The sequence below is a fragment of the Ursus maritimus genome, unplaced genomic scaffold (genome assembly GCF_017311325.1).
Source record: "Ursus maritimus isolate PB19 unplaced genomic scaffold, ASM1731132v1 scaffold_10, whole genome shotgun sequence".
In the NCBI taxonomy this organism is placed as follows: Eukaryota; Metazoa; Chordata; class Mammalia; order Carnivora; family Ursidae; genus Ursus; species Ursus maritimus.
This window is the reverse complement of record NW_024423344.1, coordinates 8,609,944-8,632,991: the sequence shown is the minus strand read 5'-3', so window position 1 is coordinate 8,632,991 and position 23,048 is coordinate 8,609,944. Positions and strand designations below refer to the sequence as shown.

Sequence of the window (23,048 nt, the reverse complement as noted above, 5' to 3'; positions counted from 1 at the left end):
GAAGGGGGAAATTTGGACACAGAGACAGACAGACAGACACACACACACACACACACACACACAGAGGGAGAATGCCACATGAAGATGAAGACAGAGACTGGGGTGATGTAGCGGCAGCCGAGGAACGTCAGAGATCGCCAGCAAACCATCAGAAGCTCAGAGTGAGGCATGGGACAGATTCTCCCACACAGCTCTGGGAAGGAACCAACCCTTCCCTCACCTTAATCTTGCATTTCCAGCCTCCAGAACCGTATGACAATAAATTTCTCTTTTTTAAGTCACTCAGTTTGTGGTACTTTGTTACAGCTGCCAAGAATTCTAAGGAAATGATTATTTTGAACTCCTCTTAGACACAAACAGAGAACCGTCAGTTACCATACAATCCTACCGTGGGAGTTTTGTGGCTCACCTGTGTGCCACCAAGTTTGCGTCTTGAAAACAGTTTCCAGGGTTGCGCTATATAGCTCGTCTCTTTAGGTGGGTTAGTAAAACGATAATCAAGAGCCGCTGGCGATGCCCAAGGGAGGATAGCTCTCTTCCACACATTCTGGATGACTTAACTACTCCATTATTTCAAAATCTTTCCCCCACCCCAAATCTTTTTATTACAGAAAATCTCTAAGAAAAATATAATGAGCTTATTTAAGTACTGCTGAGATTCAATCTTAGTCACACATGATCAATTTTGATTCCCCCACTCAAACCCTCCCACATCAAATTATTTTGAAGAACATCTCAGACTTTATGTCATTTTTAACAGCTTTATTGAGATCCGATTGACATGCCATATAGTTCACCTCTTTCATGTACAACTCAGTGGTTTTTAGTATATTTACAGAATTGTGCAACCATCACTGTAATCTAATTTTAAAACACTTTTATCATCCCCAAAAGAAAATCTGTATTCATTAGCTGTCAATATCTATTCCTCTCTCAAGCTCCCCAATTTATCTGTAAATATTTCATATGTGCTTCTAGAAAGGTAGGAACAATTTTAAAAATACATGGTAATATTATCACATATAAACTTTTTAAAACAATAATGATTTAATATCAAAGATAAAATCACGGTCATATTTTCTTGACTACTCTATACTTTCAGTTTGCTTGAATTAGGGTCCAAATAAAATCCTTACATTGCAATTGCTTGATATATCTGTTAGTTTTCTTTTCATCTATAGGTTCTCTCTCTGACTTTTTTTTCCTTACAAATTTTTATTGAAGAAGATAGGTTATGCGTTCTATAAAGTTTGCTAGGGTCTAGGATTTTCTGATTGTATCCTCGTGTCATTATTTGCCATGTTCCGCTATCCCGTGTATTTCCTATACATTGGTGGCTGGATCTGGGATCTTAATCAGATTCAATGGTTTTTCTTTGTTTGGATAAGACAACTTCATAGGTAGAAGTGTCGTGTCAAAATTTCTTTAAAATTTTCTTTTATTGGGGCTCCTGGGTGGCTCAATCAGTTAAGGCTCAGGTCATGAACTCAGGGTCCCAGGATCGAGCCCCACTTTGGGCTCTCTGCTTGGTGAGGAGCCTGCTTCTCCCTCTGCCCCTCCCCCTGCTCATGTTCTTTCTTTCTCTCTCTCTCTCTCTCAAATAAATAAATAAAATATTTTAAAAATAAAATAAAATATGGGCTGCCTGACTGGCTCAATCAGTTAAGCGTCTTCCTTGGGCTCAGATCATGATCCCAGGGTCCTGGCATGGAGTCTTGCGTCAGGCTCCCTGCTCAGCGGGGAGCCTGCTCCTTCCTCTACCTGCCGCTCCCCCTGCTTGTGCTCTCTCCCTCTGACAAATAAATAAAATCTTTAAAAAAATAAAATAAAATGAATTTTTTATTGTGAAATACATCATACCTGCAGCAGTGTATAAAAATAGCTGCATAGTTTAAAAAATAATAATAAAACAAACATCCAACATCCATCGCAGAGAATAAAAAACAATAAGAATATTGCCAGGTCCTTAGAAATACCCAGGCTGCCTTCTCTAATAAAATCTTCAATTAAACGCTCTCTTCCCACCCCATTCTAGAGGTAAGCACTATTCTGACTTTTGTGATAATTATTTCTTTACTTTCTTTATGCCCTTTATGAATATATTCCTAAAAAGAATATTGTTTGGCTTTGCCTTTAGGTCTATTATTCCATGACTTGCTTAACAGTCCCCCCCAACACTGTTTTGAGATTCGTCCATGCTGTTTCAGATAACTGTAGTTCATTCATTTTCACTGTTATATAGTATTACATTATATGAATATACTAGTTTATTCTTTTGTAGTGGATATTTAGATTGTCCCCAGTTTTTTGACATTACAAACAATAATGCTATGAACATTTTTGTGCATGTCTCCTCTTGCATGTGTGTAGAATTTCTTTAAGATGTATATAGATATATAGATATATAGATAGACATATATAGATATATATAGATATCGATATCTATATATATCAGGGTAAAACTAATGGGTATAGGGCATGCACATATTCGACTTAGTAAGTAAGGTCAAATTATTTTCCAAAGTGTTTATACCAGTTTAGACTCCCACTAACAATAGATGAGAGCTACCCATTGCTCTGAATTCTTGCTGATGTTTGGTATTGTCAGTTTCACCAATTGGAGGGTTCAAATTCTCTGTTAATAAAAATGTATAAAATTAGGGCTCCTGGCTGGCTCAATCAGAAGAGGTGTGACTCTTGATCTCAAGATCCTGGGTTCAAGCCCCATGTTGGGTGTTGGTATTACTAAAAAGTAAATAAATAAATAGACTTCAAAAAAAAAAAAGATGTGTAAAATTATACTATCTGATATTTCAACTGAATTCACAAGAATCCTAGTCAAATATTGCTACTGCTTTTCTCTTTTTTTCAGGAAAATGTAAAGCTTTGTATTTTAAAAATGACATGAAAGCACTTCACCTATTGGTTGTCACTGAAAATATACCATGATTTTTGAAGAAGGAGAGGGTGATGTTTGTGTAATTTAACGGCTGGAAAGGCGTTTGTAAGATGAATGACCACTTACTCATAGCCATGTAGCAGCTAAGCATTATGGTGTTAAGAATTTACACAAACTCTGGGGCGCCTGGGTGGCACAGCGGTTAAGCGTCTGCCTTCGGCTCAAGGCGTGATCCCGGCGTTGTGGGATCGAGCCCCACATCAGGCTCCTCTGCTGTGAGCCTGCTTCTTCCTCTCCCACTCCCCCTGCTTGTGTTCCCTCTCTCCCTGGCTGTCTCTATCTCTGTCGAATGAATAAATAAAACCTTAAAAAAAAAAAAGAATTTACACAAACTCTGTCCTTTGTAGAGCAAATGCAAGTCACCCATTCAACCCAGAAATAAACTTACTCTTCTCTCTTTTGATTTATTCTTTCATCTCATTCCTCCTGGTTACTTCTTGCCCCTTTAGGAGCTTCTTTACAGTAGGCTTTATATCATGAGATCAGGAATGAAAATTTCGCACTTGGTATGCATAATTAACTGTACAATCGAAGGCTCTAGATAATGTAGGGCTGCCTTTGCAGAGTGGTGTTTGAGGAGTAACTTAGGTCCCATACTAGACACGACTCTTGGCACCCTTCAAAGAAAGATGGGCATTATCTCACCTCCCAAATGTTAGCCTATATTTCATACCCCAAAATATTTCAGTCCATGAAATTTGCTCTTTCTAGAATTATTTTTTTCTACTAATTTCCAGGGAAAATCAAGTGTGCATAGAAACCATTCCTAATCTTTCTTTTTTTCTTTCTTTTCTTTCTTTCTTTCTTGAGTAAAAATTATTATTTTTATTAAATCTCAACTCGAACACATTTTAAAAAGTATAATTAACATACAGTGTTACATTAGTTTCAGGTGTACAATGTATTGATTCAACAATTCTATACATTACTCAGTGCTCATTGAGGAAGTGTGCTCTTAATCCCCTTCATCTATTTCACCCATCCTTCTACCCATCTTCCCTCTGGGGACCACCAGTTTGCTCTCTGTATTTACGAGTATGGTTTTTTTGTTTGTCTCTTTGCTTGTTTTGTTGCCTAAATTCCACACATGAGTGAAATCATATGGTATTTGTCTTTCTCTATTTCTCTCATTTGTTATTTGACTAATTTCCTTCACTCTTCCCACTTCTCATAGAGATTTCTGCCTTGTGCCCAAGATTCTTTGAAGAAGCATCGTATCTTCATGATTTGGGGTTCTTGAACCTTGCTCCGCCCAAGCTGATATACTGCAAACTTGCAATCATCGCTTTCTTTTAAAGCTTGCAGTAACCAAGCTATAAATAAAAGGTAATGCATTTGATCTTGGCAGTTAGAAGGCTTACAGCCCATTTTTTCCTCGTTGCTAGCCTGCTTCATTGCTTTTACCTCTTCATGCCTCACTTACCTCATGCCTCTTCCTCTAGTTCTTTGTTGGATCCAAGGTAGACACTATTTTTTTAAGAACTATTAATTGTGATAAAATCCACCAAGATGATATCGGCCATCTTGACCATTTTTTTAAGTGTACAGTTCAGTAGCGTTAAGTACATGCGGATGGTTGTGCAACCCATCTCCAAAACCCTTTTCATCTTGCAAAACTGAAACCTGCACCCATTAAACACCAACTCTCCATTCCCCCCCTTCCCTCCCACCCATGGCAATCACCATTCTACTTTCTGTCTCTATGAATTTGACTACTCTAGGGACCTCATACAAGTAGAATCATGCAGTGTTTGTCTTTTTGTGAGTGGTTTATTTCACTTTGCATGTCCTCAGACATGCATTTCAGAGTTCAACCATGTTGTAGCACGTACTAGAATTTCCTAATTTTTTCTTTTAAGATTTTATTTATATATTTGACAGAGAGAGAGACAGCCAGAGAGAGAGGGAACACAAGCAGGGGGAGTGGGAGAGGAAGAAGCAGGCTCATAGCGCAGGAGCCTGATGTGGGGCTCGATCCCATAACGCCGGGATCATGCCCTGGGCTGAAGGCAGACGCTTAACGACTGAGCCACCCAGGCGCCCCTAGAATTTCCTAATTATTTTTCGAATTCTGAATAATAGCTCATTGTACGTATAGACCACATTTGTTTGTCCATTCATCTGTAGATGGGTATCTGGGTCGCTTCTACCTTTTGGTTATTGTGAATAATGCTGCTATGAATGTGGGTGTGCAAATATCTCTTCGTGACCCTCTTTCCGTTCTTTTGAGTATATACCCAGAAGTGGAACTGCTGGATCATATGGTAATTCTATTTTTAATTTTTTGAGAAACTGCCATCCTTTTTTCCACAGTGGCTGCTCCATGGCAGACGCTTTTGTTTCTGTCATTCCCTATGGGGTAAAAATGATTGTGCTGTAGACTACAGCTGAGGAAAAGGATTGTATGACCAAGAACGAACACTGGCAATTATCATGCTTTATCAGAAAATTATTTACATAATTAAAAGCATGGAATTCCTAGAATTGGGATTCACCTTACAAACCATTTGGTCCACTCCCCTCATCTACAGGTAAGTAAGCGGCGACTCTAAGAGGGCAGCAAAGGGCTTGTGAGGTCAAAGGGCTAGTTAAGGGAAAGCTCAGAACTGGCATCCAGGGCTTTCCAGCCTTCAACTTACTGCGAAGAAAATAATTTTCAACTTGAGATATATATTCGATGAAGAACAAGAATTATGGGATGGATAATTCAAAACATCCTCTGGGGTGTACTCTCTGTGTGTTTTGCTTTTGTTTCTGTGGCTGGTTTTCAGCCTTCCTAATTGCCTTGGTTGACATTGAAACCGAGCCCGCCTTTCTCGTTGCCTCTACTGACTGGGTCCTGAGCATCCTTGGAGATGGAGGGGGAGACAAAGAAAACCAGCCCGTAATTAGGATCCACCGAGCTCGGAACGCGACCCTCTGCTCTTCCGCGCGCTACCCAGGGCTGCGGGTGTGCGGCGCGGATTTAGCTGCCATCCCGGGGCCTCAAAGACCCCCGCGCGCGAGGAGGACGGTTTCTGGCTCTCTACTGTCCCCAAGCTCCGGAATCCAAACCGGAGGGTTCAGGGACTCCCGGGGGGCAAGGCAGCCCTTGCCGCGCCCCCTCCCCAGCCACAGCGACGGAGCTCCGGCCACTTCCCCGGCGGAACGGCGCCCGATCTCCCCCGCCACAGTCGGGGAGCCCCGGTCGCGGCGGAGCGTTGGCTGCGGACCACGGCGGGCACGTGGGCTCGGCCGCAGCGCTGCGCCAGGCACCGGCTCCCCAGCTCGGCCCAACCTCTCGGCTCCCGCCTCGGCCCCTGCCGGTGGGGAGAGGGATCCTCCCCCCTTCCACTTTGCACCAGTCCGAGGGAATTTGCGGTCGGTGACGCGCATCCTTAAGCGAGCCACCTGCAGCGCGGGGCGCGCCGCTCTGGGCGGCATCGCAGGGCTGGGCCGGCGCGGCCTGGGGACCCCGGGCTCCGGAGGCCATGCCGGCGTGGGCGCGCCGTGGCGGCCGGCTGCCGCTGCTCGGTAAGGCCCCGCACGCCCGCTCGCAGCCCCCGCAGCCCCCCGCGCGGCCCTCGCCCCCACCCCGCACTGTGGACCCGGGCGCGCGCCTCCGGGTCCCCGCCGCCTCGCTCCTCCCCGCGCTCGCTCTTCCCTCGCTCCCGCGCCCCTCCCCTCTTTCGCGCCCTCCCGCCTCGCCCCGAACTTGCCCGCGGCCCCCGCCTGCCCACCCCCACGGCGTCTTCCCTCTTTTCTAACGCCGCCGCTCCCGCTCGGCCCGCGTCCCGAACGGCGGCCCGGACTCCGCGGGCGGCCTCCCGACGAGCTGCCCGGGGCCGGGGCCAGAGCCGCGGCCGCGCCAGCCCCCCGCACCCGCGCCGCCGCCCGCTCGGCCCCCGCGCTGGGTGGTGGGCGGTGCGCCCGAGGCCGCGGCCCCGAGGGTGGCTCCAGGGGGCTCCGGACCGCTCCTGGACTGACCCCGGAGACCGGAGACTCCCGGGTGGCGTCTTTGACTCTTCTTTTGAGGTTCTGATTTATGGAGTGAACTCTGAGGGGGAAAGGCGCCCGCGTTCTCCCCCAGAGCTAGTCACCCCGAGTAACGACCCCCACCCCAGCCGAATTTCGGTGGGATCAACGAAAAGCTACTTTGGAAATGTTATGCAAACAGGATTTACATATGAAAATACTAGCTACCCCTTCTAACTGGCATTAAACCCCAAGGGGGTTTTCAAGGACTCAGCTGACCGTTCCCAAATAATCTCCTGGATGGCATAGTCGGCAATGAGAGGGAGAAAAAAATCCCCTTTAGATCCAGCTCGTCGATTCGGAAGAATAAGAGGGTTGATTTGAATTTAGGGTGAAGGAGACATTTGTGGGAGCCTGAGGAGCCCAGGAGCCTTGGGTCCCTGTCTAGCCCTGCAACCTTGGGACTGGCACTCACCGCCCCCGCCCCGGCATCCTCCTCTGTCCGTCCAGTGAGGGTGCCCGGCTCTGTCTCCGCCAGCTCCAAAATTCTAGCATTCTAACTTGAAGCCTTTGCGGTACATGGAAAAACTATTTTCATTAGAGACGTGCAGGAATTATTTCCAATAGCTTTTGTTAAAAATAATTCAGCATGAGAGAGTAAGAAATGTAACATAAGGGGGAGAAGAGTGGGAAAACAGACCTTTTGCATTTCTTAAACATTTATCTTTGCTAATTGGTAAATATGTACATTTCAAATGTATCGTACAATATGTTTTTCAGTCTATTAATACAAAAAGCTGGCTCTCTGTTACATATGAAATTAAGTAGTAAGTGAATTTTTCAATAGCATACAGAGGCTTACAAAGATTCGTACTTGCAACTATATTTAAGCTGCACTGAATTCCTTTATGTTTAGGAACAATCTCAGAAATTTCTACATCTCTTTCCAGACTTTTCTAAATGAGGTGTAATTTGCATACAGCAAATATGCACCCATCTTAACAGTACGATTCCATTAGTTTTGATATGTGTATGTACCCACAGAACCTTGACTATAGATAGAGAGCAATTCTAGCCCCACCCCCTCTCAGTCAATCCCCCCAAAGGTAGCCACCTTTCAGACTTTTAATACCATTCCTTTGCCTGTTTCTGCACTTCACATGCACCAAATCGTTCTCTTTTCTCTTTCCTGTCCAGCTGCTTTTACTCAACATTGTGATTGGGAGATTCAACCTTGGTCTCCGTAGCAGTGGGTTTTTTTTAAATTTTTTTAAACTGCGGAGTGCTATTGCTAAGTCTGAATATACTATACAATTTATTTATCCATTCTGTTGTTGAAGAACATTTAGGTTGTTTCCAATTTTGTTAAATTAGGAATGACACTGCTGTGAACATTGTTTTACATGTTTCTGGTGGATATAAACACTCATTTTTCTTAGGATGCTGCCCACCAGTAGTATTCCCGGATCATAGGGAAAGGCATAGATTCAGTTTTGGTAGATACTATCAGTTTTCCAAAGTGACCCTACCGATTTACATTCCCTCTGCCTGCTTTTGGGAGTTCCAGATCCTCCCATCTTTACCAATACTTGGTATTACAGATTTTCTTGAACAAAGGAGTAGAACGTGAGAAACTTAAAGTGAGGACTTCAAAATATTTAAAAACTTTAAATTCCTTGAATTGTAAGATACAATGCCCATTTCCCTTATATTATCAGCTCTACCTCTCATGGATAATGATGAAGCTTTCCAAGTAGGATTTAAAGAATGGAAATGTGCTCTCCAACGTCTTAACTGCATTATGTGCAGAGACTGGAGAAGAGGAGGGGGATTTCAATATTTCAATAAGTAAGATGCTATCTCCTTCATTCATGTCAGAAAATTCATAGTCAGAGCCTTGAATTACACATTTTATTGTCATGCTCTGCCCTTGTTGCTTTTCATGCTTTATTTGCCTTCTTGCAAACTTCTAGCCTGAGGGGGGATGATTCAGGAGGAGGTGAAGGGAAGGGACACTAGGCAAAGATAGGTTTGGATTAGAGGGGACACCAGACCTGGTGGCATGATAATCAGGTCCCCTTTGAATCTAAAAGTCTAGTTCTAATTGTTGCTGACATATAGTCTAGATCAGCTGTTCATTTCTTCTTAGGTACTTCACATCGACCCATAGTAAATTATCTCTGAGGCTGAGTTGTGAACTCTTTGCCTTTCATGAAAGAGTGGCTCTACTTTTTATAACTAAAAAGGCACTTTCAGGAACTCTTCGTTATGAATTAAGATTTTGTCACTGCTGTTAAATTCTGTTGGTGAACTGCAAAACAATCAGGTAATGAGATGTGAAATGTGGAGGAGGAAGACCTTACTTATATTCCAGAGAGGACTTTGGATAAGAAAGTTGAAGAGGAAGCATGCGTGAGAAAGAAAAACACTTTTTTATCTGATAAAATTTCTTGTGCTGGGCACAAGGGCAAGGATGAAAAAGACTGAAGATAAAGAAACTTACATATAATAGCTAATTCCATTCTATTTAAGAAACGCATGGTGTTGGGAAGAAACATTTTCTAAGTGGTTCTTTGAGCAAAGTTTATCGACCTCACTTTACTCCCAAAGAGCATCTCTCTCCCTTGCAAAGCCCACAGGAAGGTTCAGTGCTAGCACTTTCTACACAGTTCTTTTTGTTCCTGTCATCTTGTCACTCTTCAGTGAAACTCAGCAAGCAGTGTGACAAGAGCCCTTAACGTTCAATGTTCAAGATTACAAGCGTGCCAACTCCCCAGACACCCACCATATACTCCTTCATCCTTGGGTAAAGATTCTGATTTGACAAAAAGCAAATAATGTCAAAAGTATTGTATCATATCATTTTTCTTGATGTTGAAAGGGACCTTGCGGGGACAGGAGTAAGAATTTGGAGGGGGAGATATGAGGGATCGAAAATTAGCTTAGCTTGCTTTATCATTTGTGGGGCTTGGTCTTGCCACATGCTCTATCCTTCATTCACTCCGAAATAACAGACTTTTGTGAATCTCACTATAGGTGGTTTGTCTGAGTAGAACTTCTTGGTTTTTGTCAGGTGACACTGTGATCTTAAGATTTTTCCATGACTTCCAAAAGAGCCTTAGCCACTGCTTAGTTAGGTAGCCATAGTCATGTGGCCAAAGGTTTTTCTGTCTTGGAGGGGGCTGGCCTATGAGCTTTATATGTAGGTGACTGACTTAGGTGTCTCTACCTTACGAGACTATACCGTCAGTGGTCCTCAAGTGAGAAAAACTTCTGTAGAACTCACTGATGGTCGTTAATTTGAATCATGCAGTTCTGCTCGATGGGTACCAACACATGTGGAGGAAATTTAAAAATAATATAAAGTACACACACACTGTTCTTTTGTGGCTAGAGGAATTGCATAAGATCCTAAAAGAGGAACTATTGTTATTTTTTAGGTTTAAACAGTAAAAATTTTTTTTTCACTGCTGTCATTATAAGTCAAATGGTAGCCAAGAGTCCTCCAAAAAATTATTTACAGTCTACACTAAAACAGAATATTGTCATTATTTATACAAACTGTTATGTTTGGATTATAAGATATTCACTGACCTCCGTCTTCAAATGCTTTGCTACTTGGGTTAGGATTTTCCTAATGGTAGGGATTCTGTTCTTGGAGGCAATGCAGATGGATGTATTAGGACTAACAAGACAGTTAGGAAACAAGTGTTCTTTCTTCTGGCAGGGAATTTCTCTGCACTTAAGTTCCTCATTTGTAAAAAGGAGATAAGCAGTATCTTACTCTTTCATCAGATAATCCTGTAAAGTACAGCTGCGTTCCTTGTGAGGCAGGTGCTTTGCAGAAAGGGAAGCATATAACGTCTGAAGAAATCATTAGGATTTAGAGTCACAGGATGTTCCTCCTTCCTTTCTTAGACACTTTTGAGCACTGCCTATACCTAGGACTTGTGTAAGTCCCCCATAGTACTGGTTCCTGCCCTCAAAGAGCTCACAGTCTAATGGTGGGGGTGTTGGCAGGGAAAGGTCAGGCATATAAAAGGGAAATTGCGGTGCGGTTTTGGAAATATGCACAAAGACAGATCCTGTAATCCAGACTGAGAAAGTAAGGCAAGGCTTCCAAGCGGAAGTCATGCCAGAGCCGGGAATAGAAAGATAAGGAAGAGTTGACAGGGAAAGGGAAGGAGGACATTCCAGCCAAACCGGAAAGCAAAGAAAAGGTAGAGAGGTAAGAAACATGCAGTAGATGGAAAAGTATAGCTCCGTTCCAGGTTGTTAGGACACCATGTACAAGGCTTCCGGGACAGAGTAGCTATCATTTGAAAGGCTGTGATTCAGAAAACTGTTTGAAGACTGTTCAGTGGATGGCTTTCAGAACATTCCGGGTTGCCAGAGGCTTAGTGTGTAATGTGTAAGGAGTGTTTTGGTGATGTGTTGAGGGACTTGGACTTTATCATATACACCAAGAGTTTCTGGATGGAATTCAGCTATCCACTGTATTCCTCAGAGAGGGTGTGTGCGTGTGTGTGCGTGTGTGTTTTGGAGAGAGATTAATTCATTGCATTCATCAGATTTTCAAAGGGGTCTGACTTAAAAGAGTAAGCACCGTTGCTGTAGGCTGTTGAGGAATTTGAACAGAGGGGTGATTTGCTCTGATGCATATTTTGGAAAGACACTTCTGTAGAGAGGATGGATGTCAGACTGACTGGTCCACAGCAGGGAGGCCAGCTAGGAACTTGAGGGCAGTCTCTGAGGCCAGAGACGACTAGAGCTTGAACCGGGGCAACGGTAATAGAGATGTGGAGCTGCACACGGATTTGGGAATTACCAAGAGGTTGAAATGTCAAGGCTTGGCAACGGCCTGGCTGATGGGAAGTGAGGGAGGGGGAGGAGTCAAAGATGGCGTCTAGGTTTCTGACTTCGATGGCAGTAGCCCTGTTGCCACTAACTTCGAGGAAAGAGAAAGGAGAGAGTAGATTTAGGAAGGAGAGTTCAGGCTGAGTTTAAGGTTCCTGGGACTGCCCAGATATGTAGTTATACACACTGGAGGGACGAATATGAAACTCATGAGCAAACAGATGGCACTTAAAATCATGACCATTTTCAGAAAAAAGAGCATAGAATGAGTAGAAGTGACGAGACCTTAGAGCTACCCATTTCTAAGGAAAAACACTCCTGTATGTGTCCTCCTCTCCAGTAATAGCACTGAACATTTTTGGCCACCAAAAGGCTGTGTGTGTGTGTGCGCGTGTGTGTCCATGCACGCGTGTGCGTGTGTGTTGCAGGGGGGTGTTGCCCACACCAAGCAATTCTTGGACACCAGCTGATGTCCTGTAATTTCACTCAATTCTGACACTGTCTACCTGGAGACAGCATCAGATCCCACAGGTCAGGGGTTCAGATCCTTCCGCTTGCCACTTCAGATGTCCATCCCAAGTCTGGGCTGTCTCCTGGACTTCTGACCACGGGTCAGAAATCAGAGGTTTTCATGACCCCCCTCTTCAAGTTTGATTAATTTGCAACAGTAGCTCACAGAACTTAGAAAAGCATTTTACTTACTAGATTACTAGTTTGTTATGAAAGGCTCTAACTCAGGAGCAGCCAGATGGAAGAGGGAGATAGAGCAAGGTGTGCGGGGCGGGGGGGGGGGTGTGTGTGTGTCTTCCACACCCTCTCCAGGAAGCCCCTCTCTGGGCACCTCCACGTCCTCTCCAACCTGCCAATCCAAAAATGTGTAAGGAGTTTAATCAGCAGCTCCCCTCCTTCCCAGAGGTCAGTGGGTAGGGCTGAAAGCTTCCACCCTCTGATTACTTAGTCTTTTTGGCTATCAGGCCCATCCTAAGGCCATCTAGGGACCCCACCCTAAGTCACCTCATTAGCATCAACTCCAGTGTGCTCAAAAGGGGCTCACCATGGATAACAAGACACCCCTGTCACACCGGAAATTCCAAGGGTTTTAGGAGCTTTGTGCCAGGAACCGGGACTGGTCAAACATATTTATTATACCACACCAGTCCGGTCTACTGCCCTCTTTTTCCAGGTGAGGGAAATGGGGTCCAGAAAGGTTAAGGGACTTGCTGAAATTCAGTCATCCAAGTGGGTAACTCTCAGAAGAGGGGCTTGGAACTCAAACCTCATAAGTCTTCACCAGCTCTCTGTGCTTCCCAGGAGACTCAGCTTGGAGAACCTGAAAATGGCGTGCCCTGACATGCTCTGACATGCTCTGACATGCTCTGATTGTTTTATAATGTCTGAATCTGTCACTCTTCCAGTGGAGGAGATTTTACTTTTACTTAAAATTTTATTTTTGATTGGTGCTAAATTTTTTTTTCCACTTACCCCCACCCTAGCCCTGTCTCTTCAAAGCACATCACTTTGGGGACTTTTCCAATTCCAAAGTTGTCCTCATTAGCTCAGACTGTGTTTGGAGCTGGACTCTAGGAAGTGCTACCAGGGTTTGGGAATGGATTCTCATTAAGAAACTTACTCTCAATGGGGGCAAATTCATCCTCTGGCTTTTTAAAAAGTCAGGTCTATTAAGGTACAGTTTTCATATTGCAGATTTTACCCTTTTTAGTGTACGGTTCCCTGAGCTTAACCAATAACTACCATCGTATAACTAGCACCACTATTAAGATATAGAACATTTCCATTCCCCCCCACAAAGCTTCTCTTTTCTTCTTCATAGTTAATCAACCCCAATACCCACCTCCAACCTCTGGTGACCTATAATTTTTCCTTTTCCAGAATGTCACATAAGTGGAATTTTATAATATGTAGACCTTTGAGTCTGTTCCTTTCACACAGCATGATTATTTGAGATTTATCCATGTTGTTATGTATGTCAGTACTCCAAAACTGAAACTCAGTCAAGGAGCTTTGAAGATTAGTAACTTTCATTAAGTGCTTCATGAATTGGACAGCACCCCATCTAGCAAGTAGAAGGAGCTCCAGGAGCTGTACAAAACAGAAGGATTTTATAGGCAGACATGGGGTGGACAGTTAGCAAAAGAAAAGGAAGGACTGCTTCAGACAAGTCACCTTCCTTTAGGGAGATAAACAGGGTGTCTTGTTAGGTGGATTACTTCGTCTTTCCTTGGGGGATGGAGAGGACCCTTTTGATAGATTAACTCATTGGAGCTGACCAGAGGATTTCTGACTGGCTAGTGAAGACCACATTTCTAGGGAAGGTTGGAATTGCCATTAGGTTAGGTATTAAGCCCTGGTTTGGTGACTTGGCCATAACATGAATAACTCAGTTTTGGGCCTTGGTTTTCTTTTTAGCAGTGCTTTTCCCCATTCCATTACTAACTAGTATTTCATTATTGGATGTGCCACAAGTGGTTTATCCATTAACCAGCTGACGTTCACTTGTTTGCTTCTAGTTTCTGGCAGTTATAAATAAAGCTGCTGTAAATATTTGAATATAAGTTTTGGTGTGAGCATAGGTTTTAATTTCTCTTGGGTAAACACCTAAAAGTGACAGTGTATTACTGGAATGTGTGCTCAGTGAATATTCAACTTTATGAGAAACTGCCAGTTCTCAAAGTGATTGTACCATTTTTCATCCCCATTAACAATGTATGAGAGTTGCAGTTGTTCGACGTCATTGTCACCACTTGGTATGGTCAGTTTTTTGTCTTTGTTTTTTAACCCTTCTCATAGGGGTGTAGCAATATGTCATGGTGGTTTTAATTTACGTTTCCCTAAATGACTAATGATGTTGGTCATCTTTCTGTGTGCTTAATTGTCATCCTATACTATGTCTGGTGAAGTGTTTCCTAAGATCTTTTGCCTATTTTTAAAAATCAAGTTGTTTTGAAAATATTTTTTCCAGTCTATGGCTTCTCTTTTCATTTTTTTAAAGAGAGCTTCTTTTGGGGAGCAGAAGTTATTAATTTTGATGAAGTCCACTAGTGGAAAAAATTAGCCTTAGACTAAACACTGCTCTGGTCCTACCTAACTGAGCTTAAAGGAAGAACTGATAGGAACAAAGTGTCTACAATGAACTTAACTACATCCCATAAAAATGTTCAAAAATATGTAATCAAATACAGAAACATCTGACATCAGGTGAAATTCACAATGCCTGGTTTCCAGTCACAAATTAATAGACAAACAAAAGATTAAAAATTTAACCCACAGAGAACAGTCAGTCATCCGAAAGGGACCCAGAAATGACATAGAATATAAAATTAGTAGACAAGGACATTAAAATAGTTGTTTTATTATATTCCACATAGTTCTGAAACTGGAAGAAAGATTAGACATGTTAAGCAGGGACGCAGGAAATATAAAAAAATCACACAAATTGAACTTCTAGAGATGAAAATTGCAATTACACTGGAAGGAGTTGACAGCAGATTGACTGCAGAAGAAAAGATTAGTGAACTTGAAGACAGAAAAATGAACAGAGAGAAAAGACAAAATAAAATGACAGAGAGTCAGTGAGAACTTCAGTTGGTCAAATAGACATGTAAATCTGCTGTCAGAATGTATCTTTTTTTCTGGATGCTTTTAAGAGTTTCTCTTTATCATTGGCATTACGCAATTTGGTTATAATGTACCTTTTGTAGTTTTTTTTCCTGCATCATGTGTTTGGGTTTTTTGGGCTTCTTAGATGTGTGGGCTTATCATTTACATGAGATTTGGACATTTTCTCCATTATTTCATCAACTATTTTTTCTGACCTTCTTTTCCCCACCCATTCTTTCCAATGACGTGTATATTTGACCTCCAAAAGTGAGTAAAATATAAGAATTTTTTTATTGAAAGATAATTGACTATTTAAGGCAAAATAATAACAGTGACTTGTTGGGTTTATAATTTATGTCGAGGTGCAATGTATGATTCCAATAACACAAAACCAGGGATGAAATTGAAATATATATTGTAAGATCCTTATATTGTATATGAGGTGGTATAACAGTACTTAAAAGACCGCATTAAGGTAAAGATGTATACTATAAACCCTAAAGCAAATGCTAAAATAACAAAGCAAAACATTATGGCTAATAATCCAAGAAACGAGATGAAGTAGAATCATAAAATATCCTCACTTATTCCCAAAGGAGACAGAAAAAGAGGAAAAGGGGGAAAAGAACAGATGGAATGAATAGAAAAAAAAGAATAATATGATAGATTTAAATCTAAGCATATCAACAATTTCATTAAGTTGAAATAATCTACACATCATAATTAAAAGGCAGAGGCTGTCAGACTTCGTAAAAAAAAAAAGTAGCAAGTCCCAACTATGGTGCATAAACAAAGCCAATCTTGGATATGAAGACACAAAAACGTTAAAAGTAAAAGGATGTAGAGGAGGAAATCCCGTGACAACACTAATCAAAAGCTGGAGAGGCTAAATAACAGACAAAGTATATTTCAGAGCAATGAATATTAGTAGGGGCAGAAAGTCATGTCATAATGCTATAAGGACATCAAAAGGACATAAAAATCATAAACATTTATGCATCTAATAGCAGAGTTTGAAAATACATGGATCAAAATCTGATTGAACTGCCAAGAGAAATGGACAAATCCACAATTATATTCAGAGAGTTCAACAGTCTTCCAATAATTGATAGAAAAAAGAAGTCAGTAATTTATAGAAGACTTGAACAACAATATCAACCAACTTAATCTAATTTACATTTATAGAATATTCCACTAACAAAGAGCTGAATGTACATTCTTGTCAAGTGCACATAATATACTTACCAAGCTAGGCCATATTCTGGACCATAGACAAGCTTCGGTGAATTTTAAAAGATTCAAGACATATAAAATATATCCTGTGACTTCACTGGTAATTAAATTAGAAATTAATAACAGAAAGACACGTGGAAAGTCGTCAAATATTTGGAAACCAAAGAACACATTTCTGAATAATCCGTGGGTCAAAGAAGTAACCAGAAGATAAATGAGAATGTATGTTGAACTGAGTGCAAGTGAAGTGCAATATATTGGAATTTGTGGGATGTTCCTAAAGCGGTACTAAAGAGGAAATTTATAGCCTTAAATTACTAAGTATTAAGTGGTGAGTAGCCTTTAATTATAATGCTACAAATTTAAACTAATGAGCTGGAATTCAGACATAAGAAAGCGGGGGAAATAATAAATTAAACCCCATGTAAACAAAAGAAAGGAAACAAACATGATGAAAGTGAAAAATCAATGAAATAGGAGAAAAAGGAGAAAATCAATGCAACCAAGATCACTAAAAGATCAGTAATATTGCTAGACTACTAACCAAACTGATCAGGAAAAAAGAGAGAAGACACACCTTTCCAACATCAGGAGTAAGTGAGGCAACATCACTACAGAATCTATACATACTAAAAGGACAATATGGAATATTATTAAAAACCTTATGCCTATACTTTGACAACTTCCATTTAATGGAAAAAATTCCTTGAAAGATACATACTACCAAAGTTCATTCAAGGAAAATTGATAACCTAAACAATGTTATACCTGTTAAAGAAATTGAGTTTGTAGTTAAAAATATTCCCACAATGAAAACTACTGGGGCAGATGGCTTTACTGGGGAATCCACCAAATATTTAAAGAAGAAATAATACCAAAACTGTACAAACTTTTCTAGAAAATTTGAGAGAAGATAATGCTTTTCACCTAATTCTATGAGGCCAGCTTACTCTGATTCCAAAACCGAAGATATTAGAAGCAAGAAACAAAAACAAACCTACAGACCAATAATTACCATGAACATAAAGGCGAAAATTCTTAGCAATACTCTCACAAGTTGAATTCAATCATATATAAAAAAGATAATACTCATACCCAACCGGTTTATTTCAGGAAGGCAAGATTGGTTAACATTGGGGCGCCTGGGTGGCGCCAACGTTAAGCGTCTGCCTTTGGCTCATTGCGTGGTCCCAGAGCTCTGGGATCGAGGCCCACGTCAGGCTCCTCTGCTGAGAGCCTGCTTCTTCTTCTCCCACTCCCCCTGCTTGTGTTCCCTCTTTCCCTGGCTGTCTATCTCTCTGTCAAATAAATAAATAAAATCTTTATTAAAAAAAAAAGATTGGTTAACATTTGCAAAGGAATCAATACAGTTCAGCATATTCACAGATAGAAAAGTCACTAAAAAAACAAAAACAAACTTATATGATTATCTCAATAGATACAAAAAATGCATTTGACCAAATACAATATCCATTCCTAATAAAATTTCCCAGCAAACTAGGAATAGAAGTGATGGATGCTGAAAAACCTTTAACAGACATCATACTTTTAATATCAAGTGGCTGAATATTTTCTACTAAGATCAGAAATAAGGCAAGGGTGACTATTCTTACTACTTCTTTTCAACATTGTACTGGAGATTCTAGTCAGTATAATAAGGCAAGAAGAAGAAATTAAAGGAACCCAGATTGGAAAAGAAGTAAAATTGTCTTTATTTGCAAACAACATGATCATCTATGTATAAAATCCTATGCACTTATAAAGAAGTAATTACAACTAAGAAGCAAGTTCTATAAATTTGTAAGATGGAAGATCAGTGTAGGAATTTAATTTTGTTTCTATAACTAAGAATCAGATATTAAAGTAAAAATGTCCAGAAAGATGAAATAGTGATAAAGAAAGGCAAGATCTGTGCATTGAAAACTATAAAAAAAATTGCTAAGAGAAATTAAAGGAGATCTAAATAGAGAGATATACCATATGTATGTATTGTAAGACTCGGTATTGTTAAAATGTCAGTTGTACTCAATTGATCCAGTGATTCAATACAATTTCTACCAAAACCCCTGCAGACCTTTTTGCAGATTTTAACAGGCTGATTCTACACTTAATATGAAAATGAAAGAGATGTACAATACCCAAAAAACTTTGAAAAGAACAAAGTTGGAAAACTTACCATCTTGATTTCAAGGCTTATTATAAAGCAGTAATAATCGAGACAGTGTGAAATCAGCATCCGGATAGACAAGTAGATCAATGGAAGAGTATAAGGATTTCAGAAGTTAGAAATATGCAATCATTTTCGAAGAAGGTGTGGAGGTAATGCAGTGGAGAAATCATTACTCTTTCAATGAATGGTGCTGAAACAATTGAAGATTCACATGTAAATATAATCCTATGAAAAGTTTGATCCATAGTCTTACCATTTAAAAGTCTACACAGAATGGATCATAGACCTAAATGTAAAACTAAAATGTACATTTAGAACCTAAAACTATAAAACTAGGAGAAAACTTTTATAACCTTAGATGGAACAAAGATTTTTTAGATACAAAACCAAAAGCATGGGGCGCCTGGGTGGCACAGCGGTTAAGTGTCTGCTTTCGGCTCAGGGCGTGATCCCGGCGATCTGGGATCGAGCCCCACATCAGGCTCTTCCACTATGAGCCTGCTTCTTCCTCTCCCACTCCCCCTGCTTGTGTTCCCTCTCTCGCTGGCTGTCTCTATCTCTGTCAAATAAATAAATAAAATCTAAAAAAAAAAAAAAAAAAACCAAAAGCATGATCCATGAAAGAATGATAAATTGGACATCTTCAAGATTAAGAATTTTTAGTCTTCAAAAGACAAGCCACAGATTGGCAGAAAATATTTGTCAATTACATATTTGATAAGGACTTGTATCCAGAATCTATTTTTAAAAAGAACTCTCGAAACTTGAAGATGGCCATGTAAGAGGCTCCTGAACTCACTTCCTCCCATGGACACACCAAATCTACAGCTGCACATGGAACAATTCACTCTGAAAGAAATCCAGAAACTAGCTGAATGACTCTTAACACATCACTCCGATGAGGAAAAATCCCACATTGAAATGGGTGGAAAAGGCAGAGACACATGTCAGTTTCACTAGAACCCAATCCCCAACACAGCAATACACAATGAAGAGGGAACTCACAACTCCCAGCTTCTCCCTAAGGAATGAAAGGTTTGGATCCAACATCTAGCATTCTTATTTTATTATTTATTTATTTATTTATTTATTTATTGTGATATGTTAGTCACCATACAGTACATCATTAGTTTTTGATGTAGTGTTCCATGATTCATTGTTTGCGTATAACACCCAGTGCTCCATGTAATATGTGCCCTCCTTAATACCCTTCACTGGGCTAGCCCATCCCCCACTCCCCTCCCCTCTGAAGCCCTCAGATTGTTTCCCGGAATCCATAGTTTCTGTGGTTCATTTCCTATTATTAAGACTTCCACTTGAGGGACAGACTCTCAAAACACATGGTTCTGAAAACCTAAGGGGCTTTTGCATCTTTGAGACCCGTCAGATTCTAGCAAACAAAGAAACAATTCTTTGGCCTTGGGAGGACTCCCTAGGGCTCCCTGCAGAAGCAACAGACACAAATGTGTATCTCCAGGTCTTTCCCTTAAAGAGAGCTGTTTGCAGCCTGAGGTCTAGGCTCCCAATTTAGCATGCATCTAGGAACTGACTACAATCCTGCTCGAGACTGGGGAGGCTGACGAGCACCATCTCCACATTTTCCTGCTGCTGGTATCTTCCCGAAAGGAGCATGTGCACGTTTGGAGCCCCGGATTTTGTAGGTGCCACCCAGAGGACTCACCCTTTAACTGCCTGGCACTGGTGGCCAGCAGGGTTTGCATTGATGGGTCCCCCAAGGCTGTAGCAAACAAAGAAACAGTTCCTACCTAAGTGGCTATCCCCCGGGGCTCTGTGCAAAGGAAGCAGACAGAAGGTTCCAGCTCCTGGTCTTTTGCTGAAAGACGTCTATTTGCATACTTGAAAAACCACTGCGGAGTGTCTGGCTTCCAATCACTCTTTATCTAGGTGCTGACTGAGATCCTCCCCTTTGAGATACTGACAGGTCTTGGCATACATTCATTATTAGGAGCCAGTAAGAACAAAAAAGGTGGCTTGGACAATCACAAAGGTTTGAGAGGCAACTGAGACCTTAGCCTGGACTGAATGATAAGGTTTATCTCCTATAGGAGATCATTCTGTGAAGATTGGGAGAGGGGGCTGTTTTATCCAATGCACAGAAACCAACACAGAGAGTAAAGGAAAATGAAGAGAACTATGTTCCAAACAAAAGAATAAGATAAAACTCCAGAAATAAACCTTAGTGAAACAAAGATCAATTGTTGACCTATAAAGAGTTCAAAGTAATGGTCATAAGGGCTCCACAGAAATACAAAAGATTGTAAAACTACTATGAACACTTAAATGCCAACAAATTGGACAATCTAGCAAAAATGGATAAACTTCTAAAAAACATCCACCCTACCAAAGACTGAATCATGAAACAGAAAATGTGGACAGAATTACTAGTAAGGAGATTGAATCGGTACTGAAAAACGTACCAAAAAAGAAAATCCAGGACCAGATGGCTTCATTGGTAAATTCTACCAAACATTTAAGGAAAAATGAATGCCAATCTTTCTCAAATTCTTCCCCCAAAAAGAGAACAGAAGAAAACACTTATAAACTCATTTTATGAGGCCAGCATAACCCTGATATCAAAAGCAGGCAAAGACATTACAAGAAATGAAAATTACAGGTCAGTATCCCTGATGAAAAGAGATGGAAACATTGTCAACAAAATTTTGGCAATCAAAATTCAACAATATACCAAAAGGATCATATGCCATATCTAATGAGATTTATTCCAGGGGTGCTCAGATGGTTCAACATCTGCAAATCAATGTGACACACCGCATTAACAAATGAAGGATTAAAACCCTATGATCATCTCAATAGATGCAGAAGAAGCTTTTTAAAAAATTCAGCATCCATTCATGATAAAAACTTTCAACAAAGTGGGTTTAGACAGAATATACCTCAATGTAATAAAGGCCATATGTGACAAGCCCACAGCTAATATCAGTGATTAAAAGCTAAAAGCCTTTTCTCTACCATTGGGAAGAAGACATGGATGCCTATTTTTCCCCACTTCTGTTCAACATAGTACTGAATATTCTTGTGAGAGCAGTTAGGCAAGAAAAGGAAATAAAAGGCATCCAAATCAGAAAGGAAGAAGAAAAACTGATTCTGTTTGCAAGTGGCATGTTATTACATATATAAAACCCTGAAGACTCCAACCAAAAACTGTTTGAACTAATTAACGAATTCGGTAAATTTGTGGGATACAAAATCAATATATAAAATTCAGTTTTTGGTTCTATACACTCACAACAAACTATCAGGAAGGATATTAAGAAAGGAATTCCATTTACAATTGCATCATAAAGAATAAAATATCTAGAAATAAATATAACCAAAGAAGTAAAAAATCTGTACACTGAAAAGTATAGATACTGATCAAAGAAATTAACTAAGACAAATAAATGGAAAGAATTTCCATGCTCATGGATTGGAAGAATTAATATTGCTAAAAATGTCTGTATTATTTAAAGCCATCTACAGATTCAGTGCAATCTCTATCAAAATTCCAATGGCATTTTTCACAGAATTAGAAAAAACGATCCTTAAATTTGTGTGGAACCACAAAAGACCCTAAATAATTAGAGCAAACTTGAGAAAGAACAAAGTGAAAGGCATCACACTTTCTGATTCCAAACACTATTACCAAGCTATAGAATTCAAACCAGTACAGTACTGGCATAAAAACAGACACATAGATCAGTGGAACAGAATAGAGAGCCCAGAAATAAAATCATGCATATATGGTTAATTAATTTATGACAAAGGAGCCACGTGTATACAATCAAGGAAAGATAATCTCTTTAATAAAAGGTGTTGGGAAAACTGGACAGCCACATGCAAAAAAATGAAACTGGACCACTATCTTATACCATATACAAAAATCTCAAAATGGAGTAAAGACTTGAATGTAAGACCTGAAATCATAAATCTCATAGAAGAAAACATAGGGGGTAATCTTGACATCAGTCTTAGCAAAATTAGATTTTTCAGATCTGACACCAAAAGCAAAGCAACAAGAGCAAGAATCAATGAATGGGACTACCTCAAACTAAAAAGCCTTTGCATAGCAAAAGAAACCATCCACAATATGAAAAGGTAACCTATGGAATGGAAGAAAACTTTTGCAAATTATTTATCTGATAAGGGATTAATATCCAAAATATGAAAAGAACTCATACAACTCAATATCAACAGAAAGAAAGAAAGAAAGAAAGAAAGAAAGAAAGAAAGAAAGAA

General features: G+C 40.5%; 1 protein-coding gene across 1 annotated transcript in view; it reads left to right on the top strand.

The window, feature by feature from the left end:
• The first annotated feature begins 6,378 nt into the window (after positions 1-6,378).
• The window catches only part of FLT3 (fms related receptor tyrosine kinase 3), a 73,205-nt gene continuing 56,535 nt past the window's right edge, over positions 6,379-23,048 (top strand). Inside the window, exon 1 of the mRNA XM_040621759.1 lies at positions 6,379-6,472. Coding sequence (XP_040477693.1) covers positions 6,430-6,472 — 43 coding nt within the window. The 5' untranslated portion in view covers positions 6,379-6,429. The remainder of the gene's footprint in view (positions 6,473-23,048) is intronic.